This window comes from Taudactylus pleione, unplaced genomic scaffold (assembly GCF_031769625.1).
Source record: "Taudactylus pleione unplaced genomic scaffold, aTauple2 ptg000022l, whole genome shotgun sequence".
NCBI lineage: Eukaryota > Metazoa > Chordata > Amphibia > Anura > Myobatrachidae > Taudactylus > Taudactylus pleione.
This window is the reverse complement of record NW_028284424.1, coordinates 1,428,283-1,450,624: the sequence shown is the minus strand read 5'-3', so window position 1 is coordinate 1,450,624 and position 22,342 is coordinate 1,428,283. Positions and strand designations below refer to the sequence as shown.

The 22,342-nt window shown below is 45.1% G+C and overlaps 1 protein-coding gene across 1 annotated transcript in view; it reads right to left on the bottom strand.

Moving 5' to 3' along the window:
* The window catches only part of LOC148539668 (unconventional myosin-Vc-like), a gene marked incomplete at its 3' end in the record, with an annotated part of 55,278 nt that overhangs the window by 16,175 nt on the left and 16,761 nt on the right, over positions 1 to 22,342 (bottom strand). Inside the window, exons 5-11 of the mRNA XM_088451034.1 lie at positions 19,139 to 19,295; positions 15,873 to 16,016; positions 15,707 to 15,788; positions 13,070 to 13,177; positions 11,700 to 11,806; positions 9,249 to 9,514; positions 4,950 to 5,031 (exon numbers count right to left, since the gene is read on the bottom strand). Coding sequence (XP_088307160.1) covers positions 4,950 to 5,031; positions 9,249 to 9,514; positions 11,700 to 11,806; positions 13,070 to 13,177; positions 15,707 to 15,788; positions 15,873 to 16,016; positions 19,139 to 19,295 — 946 coding nt within the window. The remainder of the gene's footprint in view (positions 1 to 4,949; positions 5,032 to 9,248; positions 9,515 to 11,699; positions 11,807 to 13,069; positions 13,178 to 15,706; positions 15,789 to 15,872; positions 16,017 to 19,138; positions 19,296 to 22,342) is intronic.

The following is a 22,342-nucleotide window of genomic DNA, read 5'->3' as shown; positions in this document are numbered from 1 at the left end:
CTTACCAGAGAAGGGACATCGACGGACGATTGGTGGTCTTCCCCAGCCGAGAGAGACTCAGAAGAGGAACCATGTGTATCCTCATCTGAAGAGGTGTTAGAATCCCCAGGCTGTGCCTGATGGGATACTCTCTTATGCCCATGCTTAATGGGAACTTGTCTATTCGCTTGCTGAGCAGTGGTAGATGGTTGAAACATACTCTGACTTCAGTGAGCATAGGCATCCATCCAAAAATTATGCATTTGGGGCATATACTGTACATAGCAGGATGTAACAGCTGCGGGTACCCCATAGTGGGAGGCAGTACCAGAGCTGCTGGTCGGTCCACAAAATGCGACATAACCTGAGACCAAGAGGACACCCAGGTTGGCTCTTGTACAGGAGCTGTTGTACCGGATTGGCGAGGTGGCTCTATATAACAGCTAGCACACAAACCATCTTGTATGAAATCCTGAGCCGATAGGATCGCCGAACAGGATTTACATGAAACCAGCAGAGGAGTCTCAACCTCCTGCTTCCCTTTAACCTTTGACATAGCAATGTATAAAAGTTATAAGGTATAAACGCAATGCAATGTGACAGTCTTCACAAGTATTTGTGAAGTACACAGAAAAACCCACACACCCTGTACAGAGGGATGAGGAGAAACACAGTGATAATTATAACTGACAGTCAGAAATAAAAGGCACTATCAAGACAGCAGCTAGCACAAGTCACATACAATGTATATGCAATTTAATCGCAATGGGCTCTGAATCAACTGACCAACACAGAAGGCTTGGTAGGATGTAGAGCACTATATACCTGATCCAGGGGAGAGGTATATAGGGAGACAAACCCAAACCTTCTGAGAACAAACAGCTTCAGCAGAGCACCCATGGTGGACTGCGAGCGGCTCATATACAAGAGGCGGGTAGAAGGAGCAACCCAGGCATAGGAAACCTTCGCAGGATCTGTGTCTGGGTCGAGGGAGAGCCTACCATCCCTAGGTTGCATCAACCGGCCGGGTACACTGGCCTCATGGCAGTAGATGAGTCTACTGCCAATCCTCGGCGTCAGACGATATGGCCTCGGTAGTCTAGTAAGGACACAGACTGTCTCAGGCCCTCACTACAGCGGCTTCTGATGCATCTCCAGTGCCAAAAGCAAGGACTGCCATGCGCGATGAGAAGGCAGCAAGGTCTGCCGCGCGCAATACCCCGTAAAACGAGGAATCGCCTCACCTGACATCTCTGTGCATCCGATCGCAGTCCGGGCCTCGAATGTCGCTGCCAGCTAAGCTCCGCTGTGACCCGCCCAAATCACCAGAGAAGTTACTGGTGTTGCGGCACCGGCGGAGGTAGAAGGAGTCGCAGTGCATGCGTCTTATTAGGATGCTCAGCACTGCTAACCCAGTAAAATATAAAATAAGATAAAATTAAAGTCCCCATGTTCAAAAGGTGCGTCTGATCCTGCTGTGCATAAAAAAACAACTGAATGCCTGTGGCTGGGGGCGGGGTATATATGGAGGAGGACCAGTGCATTCTGGGAGCTGAAGCTTTGACTGTTTGGTGCCTGGCTCACTCCAACCACATACCCCCCAAGGTAGTTCCTGCGGACCCTATGGAACCTGAAGAAGAAATATTTTTTTGTGTGTCTCATTGAGTGACTTCCTAAATTACCTCCTATGTGTGTAAGAGTGTACAAAAAAAAGCACAATGACAACTTAAATATGCAATCATAGCAATAAGCTACAGGTATACTACAGTGAAAAATAACATACATATATCTAATACACATCTATCAAAATAAAATGATAATAAACTGGAATTTCCCTTTGCACTCAGGGTGTAAAAGCAACGTCTAAACGGACTAGAGCTATTAAATTGTAACTTAGACTGACGTCTTATCACGAGAATAATTACTCATCCTGTTAAACCGGCTCATCAGCTTTTCCAAGGTATCCGCAAAATGCAATATCCCCTAGTTATCATATGAAGATATTCCCTTAAGTAAGCTGTGCACATAATGATAGCCACATAATTCATACATACAGGAGAGAGAGGGAGAGGAGAGAGAGAGGGAGGGGAGAGAGAGAGGGGAGAGAGAGAGAGAGAGAGAGAGAGAGAGAGAGAGAGAGAGAGAGAGAGAGAGAGAGAGAGAGAGAGAGATTTAAATATATTTACACTGGATGCTCTGTGTACTATGGATTGGTTTTGCACCTGTGTGCCTAGATGGTCTACCCGATATATGTCAAGGTATTTAGGGGTCTATTTATCAAGCAGTGAAAAGTGTGGAGAAGTGAACCAGTGGAGAAGTTGCCCATAGCAACCAATCAGCTTTGAAGAAGCATTTCTCAAGTACAGTCTATAAAATAATAGGTAGGAGCTGATTGGTTGTTATGGGCAACTTCTCCACTGGTGCACTTCTCCTCACTTTTCACTGCTTGATAAATAGACCCCTTAATCTGAAAAAGAGCACCAGGTAAAAGTGTAAAAATCATATCAAATGTGCAACATCCTGTCACTTCTGTAGCACCACTTACATTTTCTTCTAAAATACTTCTCAAAGTAGAATGTAAGCTCTTACGAGCAGGGCCCTCTATCCTCTTGTGCTTCTCTTTACTTATACTTTCATCTACTTCTTACTCCCCATTAGGGCACCTAACACTTGGTTGCTTACGCCCTTTTGCTTATTTGAGTGTTATGGTCGCTAATGCAGTAATGCATACAAACCATGTCCTTGTCCTGCATTGTATAGTACTGTAAGTCACTGGCTTCTCACTTATTTGTTTATGTACTTTGTAAAACACTGCGGAACACTTATTGCGCCATATAACTAACTAATAATAATAATAATAACAATAATAATAATAAATGGTTGGCACTAAGAACCATTTGCCACTAGCCCTAGCTAATACACAAGTCTTTTTGTAGAGTGGAAAAAGGTGGGAAAAGTGTGCGCTCCTTCTCAGAGCAAGGTACGCCCACTGAGCCCATCACCACTCGGTTATCTCATTTAAATAATCTCTCTCTCTAAAATGAAACCTTGTTTTGCACTACAAAATGGGTGCATAGATGTGCCTACTCTGCATGTAGCAAGCAAGGCCCTCACTACTCCCAACTTCTTGCTCTATTGTCAAATGCTCTGTCACAAATCAAGGAGCACCTGAAAATCAAAGTACTTGGCTCCACCATAGAGGATCTTATGCTGTGATTTGGTTGTTTTGAGCTTTTATAAAAGTATAACATTGTTTAGCTAAAATAAGTGTGAGTAATCAGGAAGAACACATGACTAAAAATTGTAGTCTTATATAATATAAGATATATAATATATTAATATTATGACAATGTAGAACATAATAAGGTAGGGATGTTTATCAGAGCAACTGCAGATTGCATCCTCTCCAGAGATGTAGCTAGACCAGTGGTTCCCCCACTTTGCCCCGTGGCACTCTGCGGTGCCTCAGGACACTTGCAGGGGTGCCTCAGGTTGGCGGTCCAGTACCAAATCAAATTACCGTATATACTCGAGTATAAGCCGAGTTTTTCAGCACAAAAAATGTGCTGAAAAAGTACCCCCTCGGCTTACACTCGAGTCAAGTGTAGCGCTGACCGGACGGAGTTCGGTCAGTGCTACACACTGCCAAACACAGCCGCCGGAGCCGGCAGCTGCGTGTTTGGTGTAATCAGCAGCCGCTGAGAGTCTGTCAGACTCTCAGCGGCTGCTGCTGCTCCCACTGCAGGAGCCATCTTCCGGCTCCCGCAGTGGGTGATGGGAGACACGTCGTCATGACGACATCTCTCCCATGCAAAGCGGCCAGAGGAGCGGACAGCGGCGGGACCAGGAGCGGGAGTTTAAGGTAAGTGTTTATTTTTTTTTTATTCTTTTCACGTCTCTCTCTACTAAGGGGGGGGGACTACAGGGGGCACTACCAGGGGGCGATGACTACAGGGGGCACTACCAGGGGGCATTATCAGGGGGCACTACCAGGGGGCGATTACTACAGGGGCACTACCAAGGGGCATTATCAGGGGGTGATTACTACAGAGGGCACTAAAAGGGGGGATTACCACTGGGGGAACTACAAGGGGGGGATTACTACAGGGGGCACTACCAGGGGGGGATTACTACAGGGGGGGATTACTACAGGGGGCACTAAAAGTGGGGATTACTACAGGGGGCACTAAAAGGGGGGATTACCACTGGGGGAACTACCAGGGGAGGATTACTACAGGGGGCACTACCAGTGGGGGATTACTACAGGGGGCACTAAAAGGGGGGATTACTACTGGGGGTACTACCAGGGGGGGATTACTACTGGAGGCACTGAAAGGGGGGATTACCACTGGGGGCACTACCAGGAGGGATTACTACTGGGGGCACAACCAGGGGGAATTACTACTGGGGGCACTACCAGCTGCTGCCATTTCCCACACTAGGCTTATACTCGAGTCAGTAAGTTTTCCCAGTTTTTTGGGGTAAAAGTAGGTACCTCGGCTTATATTCGGGTCGACTTATACTCGAGTATATACGGTATTTATGGTCAATGTAATTTAAATATGTAGACAAACAGAAGCTCAAACCTATCCAACACCACATAACTGACCCTAAGGATGGCAGGTAAGCACAATATACTTATCTTATTACTTTCTACATTTTTTTCTGAATTTCTCAATAACAAACGTTTGGCTTAGGGGTACCGTGAAAACAATGCTGTTACTCTAGGGTGCCATGATTCAAAAAAGTTTGGGAACCTCTGAGCTAGACAGTTTAGCGACTGAGGCAAGAAACCAAATTTATACCCTCTAGCCATCAACTGTTAATAAATGTGTTAGATTATTAGTTAATAATATATCATTGGCTTTGAGCACTGGGTGGCTGTCCCTCTCACACAGCCTTAGTTACAGCTTTGGTCCTCCCAATAACATGAATCATTCAAACACCACATATGCATATACTATACTTACCATGTTGAATTGTTGTTGTAGTTTCTCATTTGCATAATTTATGCAGAACTGTTCAAAACTATTGACTTCAAAGGTTTCAAACCTGCATCAAAAAAGATTTCTATTTTAATATATTGTACATGGAATGAGTCAAACAAATATGTAACATATGGCGGTAGTTAATGGAGTGAATATCCGTGGTCAGGTGCAACAGTATCGTGAGTAGCAACATAATATATTTCATGATGATCATTTCTTTGTCCAATGTTCACATCTCAGCCTCCCACCAATAGCTCTTTCCTCCGGGATGTAGTTAAATTGCCGACCATTGGGATGCCGGCTAACGAAATCCCAAACCGTGGACAGGACACCGGCGGTGAAATCCTGAGACACCGGCGGTGAAATCCTGACATGAGGGGAGATGCTGACGCCGGGATCCCAACAGCCGACATCCCGATGGTAAGTATAGCAAGCGCCCTTAGCTGTTAGCGCGGGACATGGGGGGTTAGGTTTCGAACAAGGAGGGTTAGGGTTAGGCACTAAGGGTCGAGGGTTAGGCACTAAGGGAGGAGGATTAGGTTTAGGCACTAACAAGGAGAGTTAGGGTGTGGGTAGAGAGAGTTAGAGTGCAGAACAGGAGAGTTAGGGGGTGAAGGAGGGAAGGTTAGGGTACTTACGTGTCCCCTGTCCGGATCTGAGCATTGGGATGCCACTGTCGGTCTTTTAACAGACGGCATCCCAAGTGCCGGGCTCCCATACCCCAACCCCTTTCCTCCCGGTATAATGGCAAAACAACAGTAAAGATCACAAACACACTACAGGTCTGGGATTTCGTTTCTGGAAATCCTTGATCCATGGAGATTTAAAAAGGAAATGGAAAAGGGTAAATAATAAACTAATTTTTTGGGAGAAGTATCCTTATCCTGGTTCTTTTCCCAGACAATAAGCAGATTCCGGGGCTGATATAAGCAGTGCACGCTAGTGCAATGCTGAATGCAGATTCCCGATTATCTGTAATCTGCGCATGTGCAGAACAAATCCTACATGATCACACGCAGCTACAGCTGTGCCTCTGCCTGATTGACAGCGTTTTAAGGGTGGTGCAGGGGTGAGCGTTCCCAGAAACGGTGGTATGTCCCATTTTCCGGGAGTGGCAAGGCCAGGAACTGCATCCACGGAAGCAGTTTCCTGGCCTCGCAAGCCGGCCATCCTGTGTAACCAATGGTCGCAATGGTTATCCCAGCCTACAATGTCGCAAATGTAGCAGGGGGTGTCAGACACCTCCCGCTGCATTTGCATATTTGCAAGGATGGAATTGCATGCAGCTTTCCAATTCCGTCCACTACTGAATCACCCTCTCTGCACACAGTGGGCAGTAGCAGCCGGTTCCCATTCAATCCACAGGCTCTTTAGCTCTTCTATCTATCACACAAACACAAACTACTGTATATATATGACACATGAAAGTATAAATGTAACAATTAATGGTTATGCTTATATTTTATGATGTCTGATATGTTATTGATGGAAGGTTTTCAATACAGTGTACCGTTTTATTCATTCTATTATCTCAGTGATTTCTTTATTACCAGTTATTTATATAGCGCACACATATACTGCAGCGCTTTACAGAGAATATTTGGCCATTCACGTCAGTCCCTGCCCCAGTGGAGCTTACAATTTATTTTCCCTACCACATGCTCACACACATACACACTAGGGGTAATTTTGTTAGGAGCCAATTAACCTACCTGTATATTTTTGGAGAGTGGGAGGAAACCGGAGCACCAGGAGGAAACCCACGCGAGCACAGGGAGAATATACAAACTCCACACAGTTAGGGCCGTAGTGGGAATAAAATCCACGACCTCAGTGCTCTGAGGCAGCAATGCTAACCATTACACCATCTGTGCTGCCCAAATGCAAGGTTTATTTTTCATTCAGCTTAACAAATGCAACATTGTACAGGTTGAGTCTTCCATATCCAAAATGCTTGGGAGTCGGGACACGGGGGATTTTGGATATCGGAATATTCTGTATTTTGGAATAATTGCATATCATAATGAAATATCTTGGGAATGGGACCCAAATCTAAACACAGAATGCATTTATGTTTTATATACAGGGCCGGATTAAGGGGGGGTGACAGGGGCGGTCGTCCCTGGGCCCCAACACACAGTGAGCGCGGCCACACTACACAGTGACACACACAGCCGCCGGCGGCAGCTGTGTGTATGTTACAGCAGCCGATGAGAGTCACACAGACTCTCATTGGCTGCTGCTTCAATGGAGGGAGCCAGCTGGAGCTCACTTATGAGCTCCGTCTTCCGGCTCCCCCCCAGGTGATGATGGGAGTGACGTCATGACGCTGACGTCTCTCCCATACTGCAGGAGAAGAGGAGCCGGAGCGGACAGCGGCGGTCGCGTCAGGAGCGGAGATTCAGGTAAGTTGTGTTGTTTTTTTTTGTGTGTGTAAGGGGCACTGCATAGGGGGGGCCGCTTCATGGGGGCACTGGGGGCAATGCATAGGACAACTACTGGCGGCACTGAATAGGGGTGGGCTACTACTGGGGGCAGTGTATAGGGGGCACTACTATTGGGTCTGGGGGCACTGTATAGAGGGAACACTACTGGGGCATTATATAAGGGGCACTGCATAGGGGGGGACACTACTGGGTCTGGGGGCACTATATAAGGTGCACTAATGGGGGCACTGTATAGGGGGACCACTACTGGGGCATTATATAAGGGGCACTGCATAGGGGGGACACACTACTGGGTCTGGGGGCACTGTATAGGGGGACCACTACTGGGGCATTATATAAGGGGAACTGCATAGGGGGGACCACTACTGGGTCTGGGGGCACTATATAAGGGGCACTGCATAGGGGGACCACTACTGGGAACACTGCATAAGGGGCATTACTACAGGGGACGGTGGTATATAGGGGCCCCCACAAGTTTGTTGCCCAGGGGCTCCCACAGACCTTAGTCCGGCCCTGTTTATGTACACCTTATACACACAGCCTGCAGTTAAATTTATACAATATTTTCAAGAATTTTGTGGCTCAAACAAAGTTTGTGTACAGACATTAAATTATTTTATGTTTCATATTCACCTTATACACACATCCTGAAGTTAATCTTATTCAATATTTTTAATAATTGTGCTTTAAACAAAGTTTGTGTACATTGATCCATCAAAAAACAAAGGTTTTACTATCTCAGGCATGCTAAAAATATTCCGTATTTCGGAGTATTTGGATATGGGAGACTCAACCTGTATTACATTTTCAGTGTTATTGTGTTATGCAGTTTATGTGATGGTTTTGGCTGTTTGTGACTATTGAGGAGAGGTTAGCCATAAATTTTGAGATTATGGACTGTGGTGTTGCTTTTCTCATGTTTTCTTATTCTATTCCCCATCACATATTTTGTGACTTTACCCTCACTAACTCTCCTTTTCTGATACCTGGAAGTACAATCAGTTATCAAAGGACTTATTATTTATTTTATTTATATGATGATTTATTATGTATTTAGTGATTTTATTGCCCATCCTAAGACAGTTCTTTTTCCTTTTGCCCATAAATGCTGTATTCACTTTCGGGGAGCATTTTTCTGCTATATATCATTACAATTGTTAGCAGTGCTCAGAATGCTTTCTACCCTCTCTCCCCACCGTTACTTAGCAAAGTGCTAATGTACAGTATATAAACATGTATTCTCCTCTGGCCTCTATACATAAAGCAGTCAGTAAGGCAGGTCAGAAAATTAAGACAATTCATTGGTATAAGCCTCCATTTCTTTTTAAAATTAAAGGGACATTACATTTTTTTTATTATTATTATTATTATTATTATTATTTATTTGAGCTGTGATAATATTATGTGTCTTTTTATGCAGTCTTTGAATACAGACCTTTCTGAGAGAGACAGTCAGCGGTCCTGGAGCTCACTGCCCTGTAGGTAGGCTTCTAGGTTTACCTATAGGGGTATATTTACTAAAGTGAGAGTTTTAGAAGTGGAGATGTTGCCCATAGCAACCAATCAGATTCTACATAACATTTAACTAGCACCTTCTAGAAGATAATAGCTAGAATCTGATTGGTTGCTATGGACAACATCTCCACTTCTAAAACTCTCACTTTAGTAAATATACCCCATAGAGTTGAGAAGGGATGTGGTGCAGACAAGTGTTGGAGGAGAGTTTTATTTTACCTAATGTATTTATGGAATGGTCTTATTTGGAAAGGCAAGAAGAGCAATGATGCCGTGTAAATCACACAGCTCCTACTTCAACATGAAAAAGTCCACTTACCCATATATATCGAGTACCCCAATGAATGTATGCTGTTTCCCTTGGAACTGCAAAACTTTATTTAATTTTTCAATCACATAGTCAAAGAGATGGGAGTAGATCTTTTTAGCCAGGGCATCCCGTCCGTTATCGGCTTGAAGTTTTGTCATGGGTTTGATAACGGTGTCTGCTGTAGTAACAATTTTCCTATTGCACAGCCACTTTGCCATCTTGTCTGTGTCCAGGTCCATGAGCTCACAAAATATCTGCAGGTGTTTGTCGTTTCTCTACAAAGGCAAATTCACAGGTTATATTCTGAAATTGCTTAAATAAAACTAACAGCTTATGGTGACATGTTAATATGGTGCATCCACAGGACTGATTCAACGTGGAAAGCCATATTATAGCATTCTCAATTATACGTGACATATAAACACAACCAGTATGGCTTATTTACAAAACTGGTGCAAACAGAAAACATTTAATAAAACTGCCAAAAAATAAAATCTGATTAGTAGCACTACAGATGTGTCCACATACATCTTACCTGCGTGCGCTACAAGTCGCGTTACACGTGGGCACTGTGCGACTGCAGTTATATCTGCATGCAAAGTACATTACAGTGTTACAGCCGCTGACACTGTGCATGCAGATACACTCGCAGTCGCACACAGAGTATAGGCATGCCGCATATCATTGTAATCAGTGCTTGTGCGACCTGTTCGCATCACTTTGCAAATACGACGCATTTGAAGGTAAAATATCACACAAAATGACGCTCTGCGCTACTGAGTCACGCCTCAGCATGGCACGGCTAGAAGGGCTGTTTAACGCGCAAGGAGGCTAGATGTATGTGGACTGTTATCCAATGGCACCAGTACTGTATGTCTTGTATGACTTATGGGCCTGAATCAGAATTGTACGCCATGCTGATGGTCGCAGTTGAGCAATTTTCGTCCGTCTACGCATGTGTCAAAATCCATTAACGTAGTCACAAGCCAGAGAGTGCCGCCAAAAACACAGGCATGTTCAGGGTGTGTTGCTGCTTGCATCTGCGATACGCACGAAACATGGCTCCGGCGTCTCAATTCAGGCGGCCATTCTGTATGACCATAGTCACCCAGGAGGTCGGTTATTGAATGATCTGCGTACAGTACAGAGTTGCTTGAATGTGCGATGGCGTCTGTGGGCGTCTCAATACAAATCCCTGCGTCTGTGACATTTGCATATTTTCCTATATCCTCTGCGTACACATACTCCGCAGCGGTGGCATTACCGTGCAAATCTGCATCATAGTCTGGAAAATACATCTTGTGGAATTTTGCTATCAGCCATTTTAGGCTGTGTATGGCTTCCAATACAAAGTATAACATTACAGCAAACAGTCCCTGTAACCTCTACCAGGGCAGCAACTGGGGGGGGGGGGGGGGGGGGCTGGAGGTGCACGTGCACTGGGTGCGCCGCTGCACCCAGCGTCAGTGACCTCCAGCCCGGCGCCGCAGGGAGACTCTAAGATGGGCGCCTGCTGAGATTTTATTACCAGCGGGCGTCTGGCTCTTCTCTGCAGCTTCGCGCTAGCCGGAGGCTGGAGTTCTCTCCTGAACTCCAGCTTCCGGCTCTCCCCACAGGCACTATGGGAGAGACGTAATGACGTCTCTCCCATAGTTCTGAGAAGCAGCCGGGCGGACCCAACGGCGGCGGTCACAGGAGCGGGGTTTAAGGTAGGTATTTCTTTTTTTTTTTGTGTGTGTGTAAGCGTCACTATGGGGGCATTACCAGGGGGACTACAGAAGCATTAACAGGGGGGCACTACGGGGGCATTACCAGGGGGCACTACAGGGACATTAACAGGGGGCACTACAGGCTATTATTAGGGGGCTCTACATGGGCATTACCAGGAGGCACTACAGGGGAATTACCAGGGGGCTCTACAGAGGCATTAGCAGGGGGCTGTACATGGGCACTACAGGGGCATTACTAAATGGGCACTACAGGGGCATAACTAGGGGTATTACTACATGGGCACTACAGGGGCATTACCAGGAGGCTCTACAGGGGCATTACTAGGGGGCACTAAAGGGGCATTACTAAATGGGCACTACAGGGGCATTACTAGAGGGCATTACTATATGGGGTCTACAGGGCATTACTATTTGGGCACTACAGGGGCATTACTATGGGGGCATTACTATGGGAACATTACCATATGGCAACTAGTACAGGGGCATTACCTCATCGGGCATTACTATAGGTGCACTACTGAAGGGGCATTACTATGGGGGCACTGCTGCGGGGGAATTACCAGGGGGAGGGGGGGTGCCAAATTACTGTCTTGCCCCGGGTGACAAAAACACTAGTTTCGGCGCTGCCTCTACTCATTCATTAATGAATGGTACAGCCCCTTCATCCACATTCATTTTAAGTGTTGTGGTCCTTTAATATTTGATTATATAGATAGCTAGATCTACTTACATTAACTGAAGATCTGTCATCACTAACACGCTTGATCTGTACATTTCCCAAATGCAGGGTAGCCGCCAGAACCTTGAAAACATCCATCTGAAAGTCAACATTGAAACCTAAACATTGTGGCAGTTGCCACAAGAATAAAAAAGAAATCTATGTTAATCTGATATAAAACAACATATTTGTTCAGTTTATTGATCAGAGCTGTGTTCTACATGAATCTTTGGAACTCTCCCCATCAGACTCTCTAAAATCTTTCAAACGAGCTCTTAAGACCCACTATTTCATTAAAGCCTTCCGGCTCTCATCCTAACTTGCTGCTACATCTTCCTTCCTCCCCGCCTACCCCATCTGTGTCACACCTGTTTCTCTACCTCTCCCTTAAAGAATGTAAGCTCTTTCGAGCAGGGCCCTCTACCCTCTTGTGCTTCTCCCTGCTGTAATTTAATTTATCTCTTACTCCCCACTAGGGCAACTAACACTCGGCTGCTTATGTGGGTGTAAAGGTCGCTAATATAGCAATGTTTATTATACATGTTCATGTCCTGCTTTGTACAGGTTGAGTCTCCCATATCCAAAATGCTTGGGACCAGGGGTATTTTGGATATCGGAATATTCCGTATTTTGGAATAATTGCTTACCATATTGAAATGTCTTAGGAATAGAGCCAAAATCTAAACACAGAATGCATTTATGATTCATATACACCCTATACACACAGCCAGCAGGTCCTTTTATACAATATTTTCTATAATTTTGTGGCTCAAACAAAGTTTGTGTACATACATGAAATTCATTTATATGTTATATATACCTTATACAAACAGCCTATAGGTCATTTAATACTTTATTTTTAATAATTTTGTGCCTTAAACAAAGTTTGTGTACATTAAACCATCAAAAATCAAAGGTTTCACTATCTCAGTCATGGTAAAAATATTCCGTATTTCGGAATATTCCGTATTTCGGAATATTTGGATATGGGAGACTCAACCTGTATTGTATTGTAAGTCACTGGTTACTTATTTGTTCATGTACTTTGTAAGGCGCTGCGGAACACTTGTGGCGCCATATAAATAAATGATGATAATAATAATAATAATGAGACAGTCTACAAGTCACCAAGCAGAACAAGCACCAGCGAGTAAAGTATAGTAAACAATAAAAAAAGAGAAGAATAAATAGCTGCTCTAGCCTATGCATGTTACATAATAATAAAGGGCTGGGTGTTTACATCAGGACAAAAAATGTCAGACTACATTTTTTTCTCACTAGTCATAAAAGCAAGATAACAATATTCTGTGCATACCCTATTATTAATCTTATTATTATTATTATTATTATTATTATTATTATTATTATTATTATGTACTTACCTAGTAACTTAAAAGTTTTTTGGGTATCTATCATATCTTTTCTGTCATCGACTCCCTCAATAACTGTGCAGTCACCCATACATGTGTAGTTGAAGTTATCAGCACTCACTGAAAGAAGGAAATAAAGAAAGAAACACTAAGGGGTAAATTTACTAAGAATCGAGTCTGGTTGAGTTAGCATTCTCTGGAGACTTTGGGCATTTATTTCCACTCGTAAATTTACTAATGTAAAACTCGGGAGAGAAATCTCCTTTGCTACGAGAAAATACTGGAGAGTTAGCAAACTCTCTTCAATTCACCATCGGCTAAACTCGAGAACCTTTTCACTAGTGAAGATAGGATTTAGGAATTTACCAAGATGAGACTTTAGAAACTCTCATGAGAACGGACAACGCTCCAGTAAAAATACGTGAAATCAATTCACCTGCCTGTGATCTGCAAGTTTGGCAGAAATATACACATATCGCTGTGATCCATGTATGTTTCTGCCTGTAAATATAAAAATAAGGGTTAATATTTATAAAAAATATGAAGTGAGGTCCCCCCCCCAAAAAGCCTAACCAGCCCCGAACTTGTCAGCCTGGTACCTAAAATTACGGGGAACCAATCGAGTAGGGTTCCACCGTAATTTAGGTACCAGCACCAGGCTGCAGGGCCAGTCCTGGTTTTAAATATAGGGGAAAAAAATGCGTAGGGGTCCCCCTATATTTAAAACCAGCACAGGACCCAAAACGACCAGGGTGTTATGCCACAGCCCTAAGACCCTATTACCGGGTCTCCAGGGCCAAAGCATTATCACCCCAAGCCGGGGATCTCAGGCGAGGTGGGGACCCCCTAAAAAAGGGGTTCTCCCCTCTCCCAAAACCCCAGACTTGGTCTGAAGTCCGGGGCTCTTCCCTGCACCCCTGGGCTGTGGGTACGGGGGTAATAATGTGTAAAAGCAAGGAAAACTATTGTATTTTACAGTGGAACTACAGGTGCTAGCATGCCTGCCCTTTGGCAAGTGGAACTACAAGTGCCAGAAGGCGACCGGCACCCGTACCTCCACTGTAAAATAAATAGTTAAATAAAGACATAACACACACACACTTTAAATAGTACAAGTTTATTACACACATACTTACCTGTACCAGCCGGTCTGTCCTCTTCTCCAATGTAGATATCCATGTGGAATGACCTGCAAAAAAGATCGTATACTCACCTCCATCCTCGCGCTGGTCTCCGTAGCAACCAAGGGTGTCTTTGCAAAAAAACAAACAGAGTACTCAATCCATATACCTACCATTAGCGGTGTATGTGTGTGACCACATACCTGCTAACCGGCTCCCGACTGAACAGTGAGATCAGTCAGAAGCCGCCAGGGAATCAGCGGCCGCTAACTGTAGAGTGGCCGCTGATTGGCTCCTGACTTGCCCACGTGGGAACTGTCAGGAGCCGGAGCCAAGCAACGTCCGCTCTACAGTTAGTGGCCGCTGATTGTCTGGAGGCTCCTGACTGTTCTTACTGCTAATGGTAAGTATATGGATCGGGTACTCGGTTTGTTTATTTGCAAAGAGCCCCCTGGATGCTACAGAGACCAGCGCGAGGATGGAGGTGAGTATACGATCTTTTTTGCAGGTCTTTCCACACGGATATCTACATTGGAGAAGAGGACAGACCGGCAGGTACAGGTAAGTATGTGTGATTGATGTATGTGTGTAATAAACTTCTAGTGTCTAAGGTATGTGTGTTATGTCTTTATTTAACTATTTATTTTACAGTGGAGGTACGGGTGCCGGCCGCCTGCTGGCACTTGTAGTGCTAAAGGGCAGGCATGCTGGCACCTGTAGTTCCACTCTAAAATACAATAGTTTTCTTTCAATTTAACACTTTATTACCCCTGTACCCACAGCCCAGGGGTGCGGGGAAGAGCCCCGGACTTCAGACGAGGCTTGGAGTTTTGGGAGATGGGGGACCCTTTTTTTTGGGGGGGGGCGTCCCCACCTCCCCTGAGATCCCCGGCTTGGCCTGAGTGACTTGGGGTGAGAAAGCTTTGGCCCTGGAGACCCGGTAAAAGGGTCTCTGGGCTGTGGCATTACACCCCGGTCATTTTGGGTCCGGTGCTGGTTTTAATTATAGGGGGACCCCTACGCAGTTTTTTCCCCCCTATAATTAAAACCAGGACTGACCCTGCAGCCTAGTGTTGGTACTTAAATTACGGTGGAACCCTACTCGTTTTGTTCCCCATAATTTTAGGTACCAGGACAGGCTGACAAGTACGGGGCTGTTTAGGCTTTTGGGGGGGGAATTCACAAAATTTTTTTTTAAACAATCAACCTGTTTTTTACAGGTACAAAACACAAGCAGCTTACACATATCTCACTGATATGTGCAGGCTGCTTGCTCGGGAGAGTTTTGCAGAGAGAAGACACTGCAATCTCGGGTGAGTAATCTCCTTCTAAACTTGCTACTCGGGGGAGAAATCTCGATCTGCTTCACCATCGGCCATCTCACTCTCAGCTAAACTCGGCGATGCTAATCGAGTAAAAAAAAAAAACTCAGCCAGACTCGATTCTTAGTAAATTTACCCCTAAGAATAATAAAACAGTGAAAAATGTTTATGGTAAACTCATGTGTTCTTTCAGCTGTTGGACATACTCAGGTGGAGGTGCTTGAATTCAGGCTGGCTGGCAGATGCGCAAAGCTGGTAAAATATGTGATAATTTCTCTCATTATCGGACTGCAAAAAAGGAAAAACACAGACTCTTATATGAGCAAAAATACCAAAGACAAGATTTAATGTACAGAGACTTGTTCTCCTCACCTGAAACACTACCCTGGATTTCTCAAGGAGGTAAGTTCTCAGATTGGCACCAATTATTTGGTAACGCCTGTCAAAGCTAATTTCTGTATATTTTCCAAATCGGCTGCTGTTATCATTTCTTGTGGTTTTAGCATTGCCAATGGCCTGTGAATGAAACAGTCAGGTGATTATGTTAGCCAGAGACATTGCATCAAACGGAGAATAGCCACTGATATAATATCCTTGAGAACTGCTGTCTAAAAATAATATTATATTCTATAGCACAATTAAGAAGAATAACTGTTGATAGATTTTGGATTTTTAGTATAATAAAAAATGGCGATCTTCATGTATATGCAACTAATTGTAAGCTGTTCATGCAATTCAGCAATTACTTCTTGTTGGCTAACAGTGGAGGTCATTTGCAAAGTGGACCTGGGCTTGTGCTACAGTACCTAGCTCTTTGTCAAGATGCATGGATTACAGAACAAGATGGTGACATTTGCAGAGGAGCTCGGGTTTGCACAGCAGCACTAAGGGAAAAGTGAGCAGAGCGATAGCGTTCCTTACAAAGTATAGAGCAGGTGCACTGGTGCGCGTAATTTAGCAGAGCAGTGCAGAAACAAGATTTTCCTTTCCTGAGTTTGATTATTTAATTGAGATAATGGTGTGAAAATCGCACATTTTCAGGGATGTTTCTGGGGTGCAGAGTGGGCTTGGCTATATCTTCTTAACACAAGTACAGATGTGACCTCTTGCAACCTTGCCGCTTACGCTGCAAATGCATGCATGCATTGTGCCATGCGAATTGCCGTGGCCGCATGCGACATGGTACACAATGCCACGCACTGTATTTGCTCCATGCAATCCTATGGATCGTGGGTGCGAACGAAGCACGCATACCCATTCACGGGCACATGCCTCGTGCCATACATGCCGCGATTTGCAGCACAAGCAGCAAAGATGCAAGTGTATAGATCTCTACTTCAATTTAGAGCTGTGGTCTTCGGGTCTCATTCTGTACTCAAGTTATGGGAAGTGGCTGAGGATGGTCGCTTTTACTCACAGAGCTCCTGTCTTCTGCCCTCACAGCCTCTCTCCATCTGACCTCTTAGAATGGTTTCTGGGCACTGATTTGTACGGGACAATGGTCTGTGCTATCCGTCGGCCTGATGCAGCCCTCCGTGTTTCATCTGCCCAATTTTCTGATCAAAGCCATGGAACAGCCTTCTCCTCAGCAGCTATTTCCTTTCAATGTGAGAACTCACTACACTGGAGCCTTCCACCCAAAGTACCATCCACCCAGCTTCTCAGTTCGCGCTGAGCAGCCCTGACCCCTGCTCTGACAGTCCTCTACGGGAGCAGGCCATTTCCTACATCTGTAGCTGGGACTGTTGACTGCAGGCCACGATCATCGGTGGCTACCCATCTTGTAGAGGATTTGAACAGTGCATGACTACAGGATCTGATGGCCAGTGCAGCAATCACCTGATGTAGACTTTTATAACACCCAGCCCCAGCACCAGAATTCTGTTAAGTAATTGCATCCTGGCCTTTGTAACCAGCAAGGGCCCTGCCACATCCATGCATCTCCACCCCTGGGCCACTAAACCTGCTGGATCTTTGAGCCATCTAGGCTCTCCATATCTGAAACTATGTACCAGATCAGGCACTGCCTCACTCAAACACTCACTGCACCTTTGCTGGACTCCTTCTATTCCAGGCAGGCGTGATTTCATTTAGATATTTGGACCACACTGGTCCATACACCTATTGGCATTTGTGTGTTTACAACCCTTGTTCCAACCTAGGCATCCACACTGCTTTTTTACCTCAGTTATGGTCACCAAGACCTCCACAACACCCACCTCAGCATCCTGAAATCCTCAGTTGTCTCCACTATGACTATTGCCAACTGGCCATAATTTCTCTTATTGCCCCTTCCCCTTATGTAAGCTCTCACGGGCAGGGTCCTCTCCCATCTGCTCACTCTCCTTTATCTGTCATATCGTATACTGAATTTGCTCTATATGCATTTTGGTCAAGCTGCATCCTTTATTCTGCATAGTGAGCATGTTTGTCTGTCATCCATGTCCTATGTTGAATTCATCTGTCTGCCACGTGATTTTGTTTCAAATAGCATCCAATCATTTTTTTCCTGCCTATTTGTAATTGTCATATTTGTAAGTCTGAAGGCTGACATTTAAGCATGAGGAACATTAAACCACAAGTGTTTTGAGTGTTGCCAGCTTAATAACATGTTGGATATTGCCCCTTTAAGTTTAGCTGGTCTTATGCAGCCAATGAATGTTTCATGGGGAGTGGTCTAAGAGTTTATAATGGAGTGATGTATGTAAGTCTGCCTCTTTATTCCAGCTTTTTCCCACCCACCCTCCCTATTTTTGTTTTTCGTTTGTTGAATGTATGATGGTTGGTTTGGTGGTTGCGCAAAAGAACGACACTTGGAGTTACTTTATGTTAATAGTTAGGCTTAGTGGGTGAACTCTCATTAAAGTGGAGTAAGGTGACAGCCAATTGTCCTGAACAGGAAATGGCTATACCACCTGGACCGGTGGATGAAGGTAAAGGAGAGTTGATCACCAATGCTTGGCTTGTGTGTGTGTTTGTTTGATCTGTTTGGTTGTTATTGTCCTGTGCGTTCTTTTTGTGCCGTCACCATTATTAGTATTAACTTATAGTCTAAAATGTAATGACTTGTCAAAAATAAATTTGACAAAATATTTAAACGCCAACACTGTTGTCTGTGCCTTTATTCTTAGAAGTTAAGTTACATTGTATTTAAGACAGTTGTTATATGGTAACACGCTGATGCACGTTAGTAAGTTTAGTCATTTTCATATCTTCTATGCCCCCATTACTCACCTACCATGTGATGTTATAGTAATGTTTTGCACTTACGCTATGGTAATCTGTTGTGCAGTGTACTTATGCTCTGCAATTCTGGTATGTTTTTATGTCTATTACCCTGTATGATGCTGCTAATAAAGATAATAGTAATATATAGCTCAGTAATATATAGCTCAGCAGCAGGTGGCTGATCATCACTGACTGAAGCAACTTACTAAGAAAAAACAAATGAATTAGTAATGCTTGGAGTAACTAAAATACTAAAGAGTAAACAATTTAGTATTAACAGTCAAAACATAAAAGTTGAAGCCTGCAGGTAATAAAGTATATAAAAGTGGTATATACAAGACCTTATATGCACAGAAGCAGATAGTCCTGCTATGACGTTCCCTTACGGATGTCTGTTCCCTATTGTTTACCTCGGTTATGGGATTGGAGGCCAGCACTCTGTCCTCCACATTTGCTTTGCTGCTTGATTTACTGACTGTGGCAAAGTAGCGCATGGCATATCTTGCAGACACTGTCTTCCCGGCTCCAGACTCCCCGCTCACAATAATGGACTGATTCCTATTGTTCCTGTTGTTGGAGGAAATCCATTAGAAACAAGATCACTGTACATGAACAACCTCCTACATGCCGCTGCAAGGTGCTTATTTCAACCATATTCAAATCAGGTATAGGTCATGATGGATGTTTTGCGTTTGTAAGATTTATATCCTGTGCCGGCAGAAAACAAAACTGCTGCCAGAGGGAAAGATTGCATAGAAAAGTATTAACATGGAATATACACAATTATTTATTAGATGAAGAGATACTCTTACTGGCTAGGAATAGCAGACAGCGCCACCTATAGGCCAAACATTGTGATAATAACTATGGACTTGTTTTCCAAATATCCTGGAGAGTAGGAGCACTGGGACTCGGCACACAGGATTTCCGCAGCTACAGTGTGACAGGGAAACAGCATTTGCTCTTGAAACCTTGTGCTACTAAAGGAACTACAGATTACTTCACATTTATTGCTGGAAATGCAATAAGGCCACAAATAAAGGCCTATTTAACAAAATAATTCAGTCCAGTCCCTAAAATGAATATTCCTTATCACTGCATATCACAGCAATAAGGATTTTTCTTCAGACTATTTATTAAAGATCTCTCAAGGGCCATCAGCTTCGATAAGTGTCTGCTGCCTTTTCTGACATTGCACATGTGTGGTTTGGTAACAGAGAAAACCAATTGGATGGGGGCTGTGGGAGGGGGATAACAAGATCCCTCTTTTGCGAGAATGTATCCAAAGGCACAAAGAAGCTAACAACATCTGAAGATGGCATTAAACCAATGGAGCCAAGCTGAAAAAAACCTATGTTTCAGTAAATAAGGGGCAGGCCGCAGTGCTAATTAGCCTGTTGCAGAAGATATCTCAGACACAGTGGTTTGCAAAAGTATCCCACCTCCTAAGAAGTCAACAGGAAGAGGCATGGATATCCCAGTGAGCTCTGGGCCTGATTCAGACCCGGTCGCAAGCGCTGAGCACTCGCAACCGGGTCGATTGTGGCCCACAGCGCATGCGCACGACGGAGCCGGCTCCGTCATGCGCATGCGCGAGACCCGGATAGCGACGGGCACTCCGTCGCTCCGGGTCTCGCACCAAAGGGGGCGAGCTGTCGAAGTTGAGTGACAGCTCGCCCCCTTTGGTAGGCGTGCCGGGGGCGTGGCTGCCCAGACGGAGGCCGTCTGGGGCCGGCCCCACTGACATCACAAGTGATGTCAGCGGGAGTGCTCGCGGCTCTGATAGAGCCGAAAGCACTCCAGGACTTGCGGCAGACGAGACCCTACCACAAGGGTCTCGCCGCAAGCCCGATGGTCGTGATGGTCTTGACCATCGCGACCATCTTCCTGGCCGCTCGCTATAGCTGTGGGTGGTTACCCACAGCTATGCGAGTGGCCAGGAGGCTGTTCTAAAAAAAAAAAAAAAAGAGCAGCCCTGATTCAGAGCGAGCGGCTCAGAATCAAGCCCTCTGTTGTACCAATTGTGAGGAAAAGGAAGCTGCATCGTATCACACAGGCACTGCCTAGACAAGGTCATAACTCAAAACTCAGGGCCAGAGCAAAAAGGAGACTTGCAAGGGAAGCCACAGAGAGGTCAACTATCACTTTGAAGGAGTTACAAAGTTCAGTGTCCGAAAGTGAAGGTGCACCAGCCAACCATAGCAAAAGCTCTGCATTCAATAGCAGAGCTTTTGGGGGTGTAGGGGAGGGTGTGTGTGGCTAGAATGAAGCCATTACTGAAGTTAAATCACATGAATGTATGTCTGGAGTTTACCAAACACATCTACTACAAGACAACCTGCTTCAGTCTGTTAGAAAACTAAAGTTTGGGAGAAGATCCCCCTTTCAGCAGGACAATTGGCCAAAGCACAAGGCCAAAGCAACACACTGGCACTGGCATTGAATAACAAAAATGTTAATGTTCTACAATAGCCAGGTCCATTTGTGAATCTGTGGCTCTAAATCCAAATGACAGCCCACAAGCATCATCCAAACAACCTCAACAACCTGGAGCAAATCTGATCTGCTAGGAAGACTGGGCAAAGATCACTCCCAAACAGTGTGTAAACCCCTACAGATCTAAGGGCCCGATTCAGCTTGGATCGCAGTTGCTAATATGCACGCAATTGGACGATTGTTGCGTACTGCGCATGCATATGCAGCACAGTGCGCGAATCAGTCACTGCGATCGTGACTGCGATCACAGTGGCGACGCAACTCATCACAGAGTAATTGACAGGAAGTGGCATTTGTGAGTGGTGATGGGGGGGGGGTCGTCGACACGCAGGCATGCTGGTGCGTGTGAATGCAGTTGCAAGGGCGTGCATAAATTATCCACTGCGATGTCCTACGCAGCCTGAGGGCTCATAGCGTGCGCTGAAGTTAGCAATTCCTGAGTAAGGTCAGTTCTTGTGCAATTTTTTCAACTTTTTTTTTTTAATCAATGAATATTTAGCTTGAAACTTTTCTTTAAGAGCCTACTTGATCACAATAAAAATACTGTCTGGAACAGTCTTTGTTTCATTTGTATTACAGACATATGTATTTTGCAAGCTACTGTGGACCTTATTCAGAGTTGGTCGCAAGCGCCGATGCGCTCATAACCGACTGAATGGTTAGCCCTGCGCACGCGCAGCAGCCGCACTGCGTGTGCGCAAGCCCCGGAGCGACAGAGAGACTCTATCGCTCTGGAGCTCGCTACCAAAGGGGCGGCTGTCGATGTTGATCGACAGCTTGCCCCGTTTGGTAGGCGGGCCGGGGGGGTGGTTTCCAAAACGGAGGCGTTCCTTAACGAACGCCTACCGTTTTGTGGGCGGCCGCACTGACATCATCAGTGATGTCAGTGGGGAGCTTCCTGCTCCATCAGAGCAGAAAGCTCCCTGGGGCTTACGAGTGCCCAGACCCAACCTTAGGGTCTGGTCGGTAGCCCCGATGGTCGCGATGGTGATCACCATCGCGACCATGAACCTGGTCAGTTGTTAAGCTGTGGGCGGTCACTTAACTAACGACCAGGAGGCCGCACTTCAAAAATGAAGCGGCCGCCCTCATTCAGAGAGAGCGATCGCTTCTTGCGA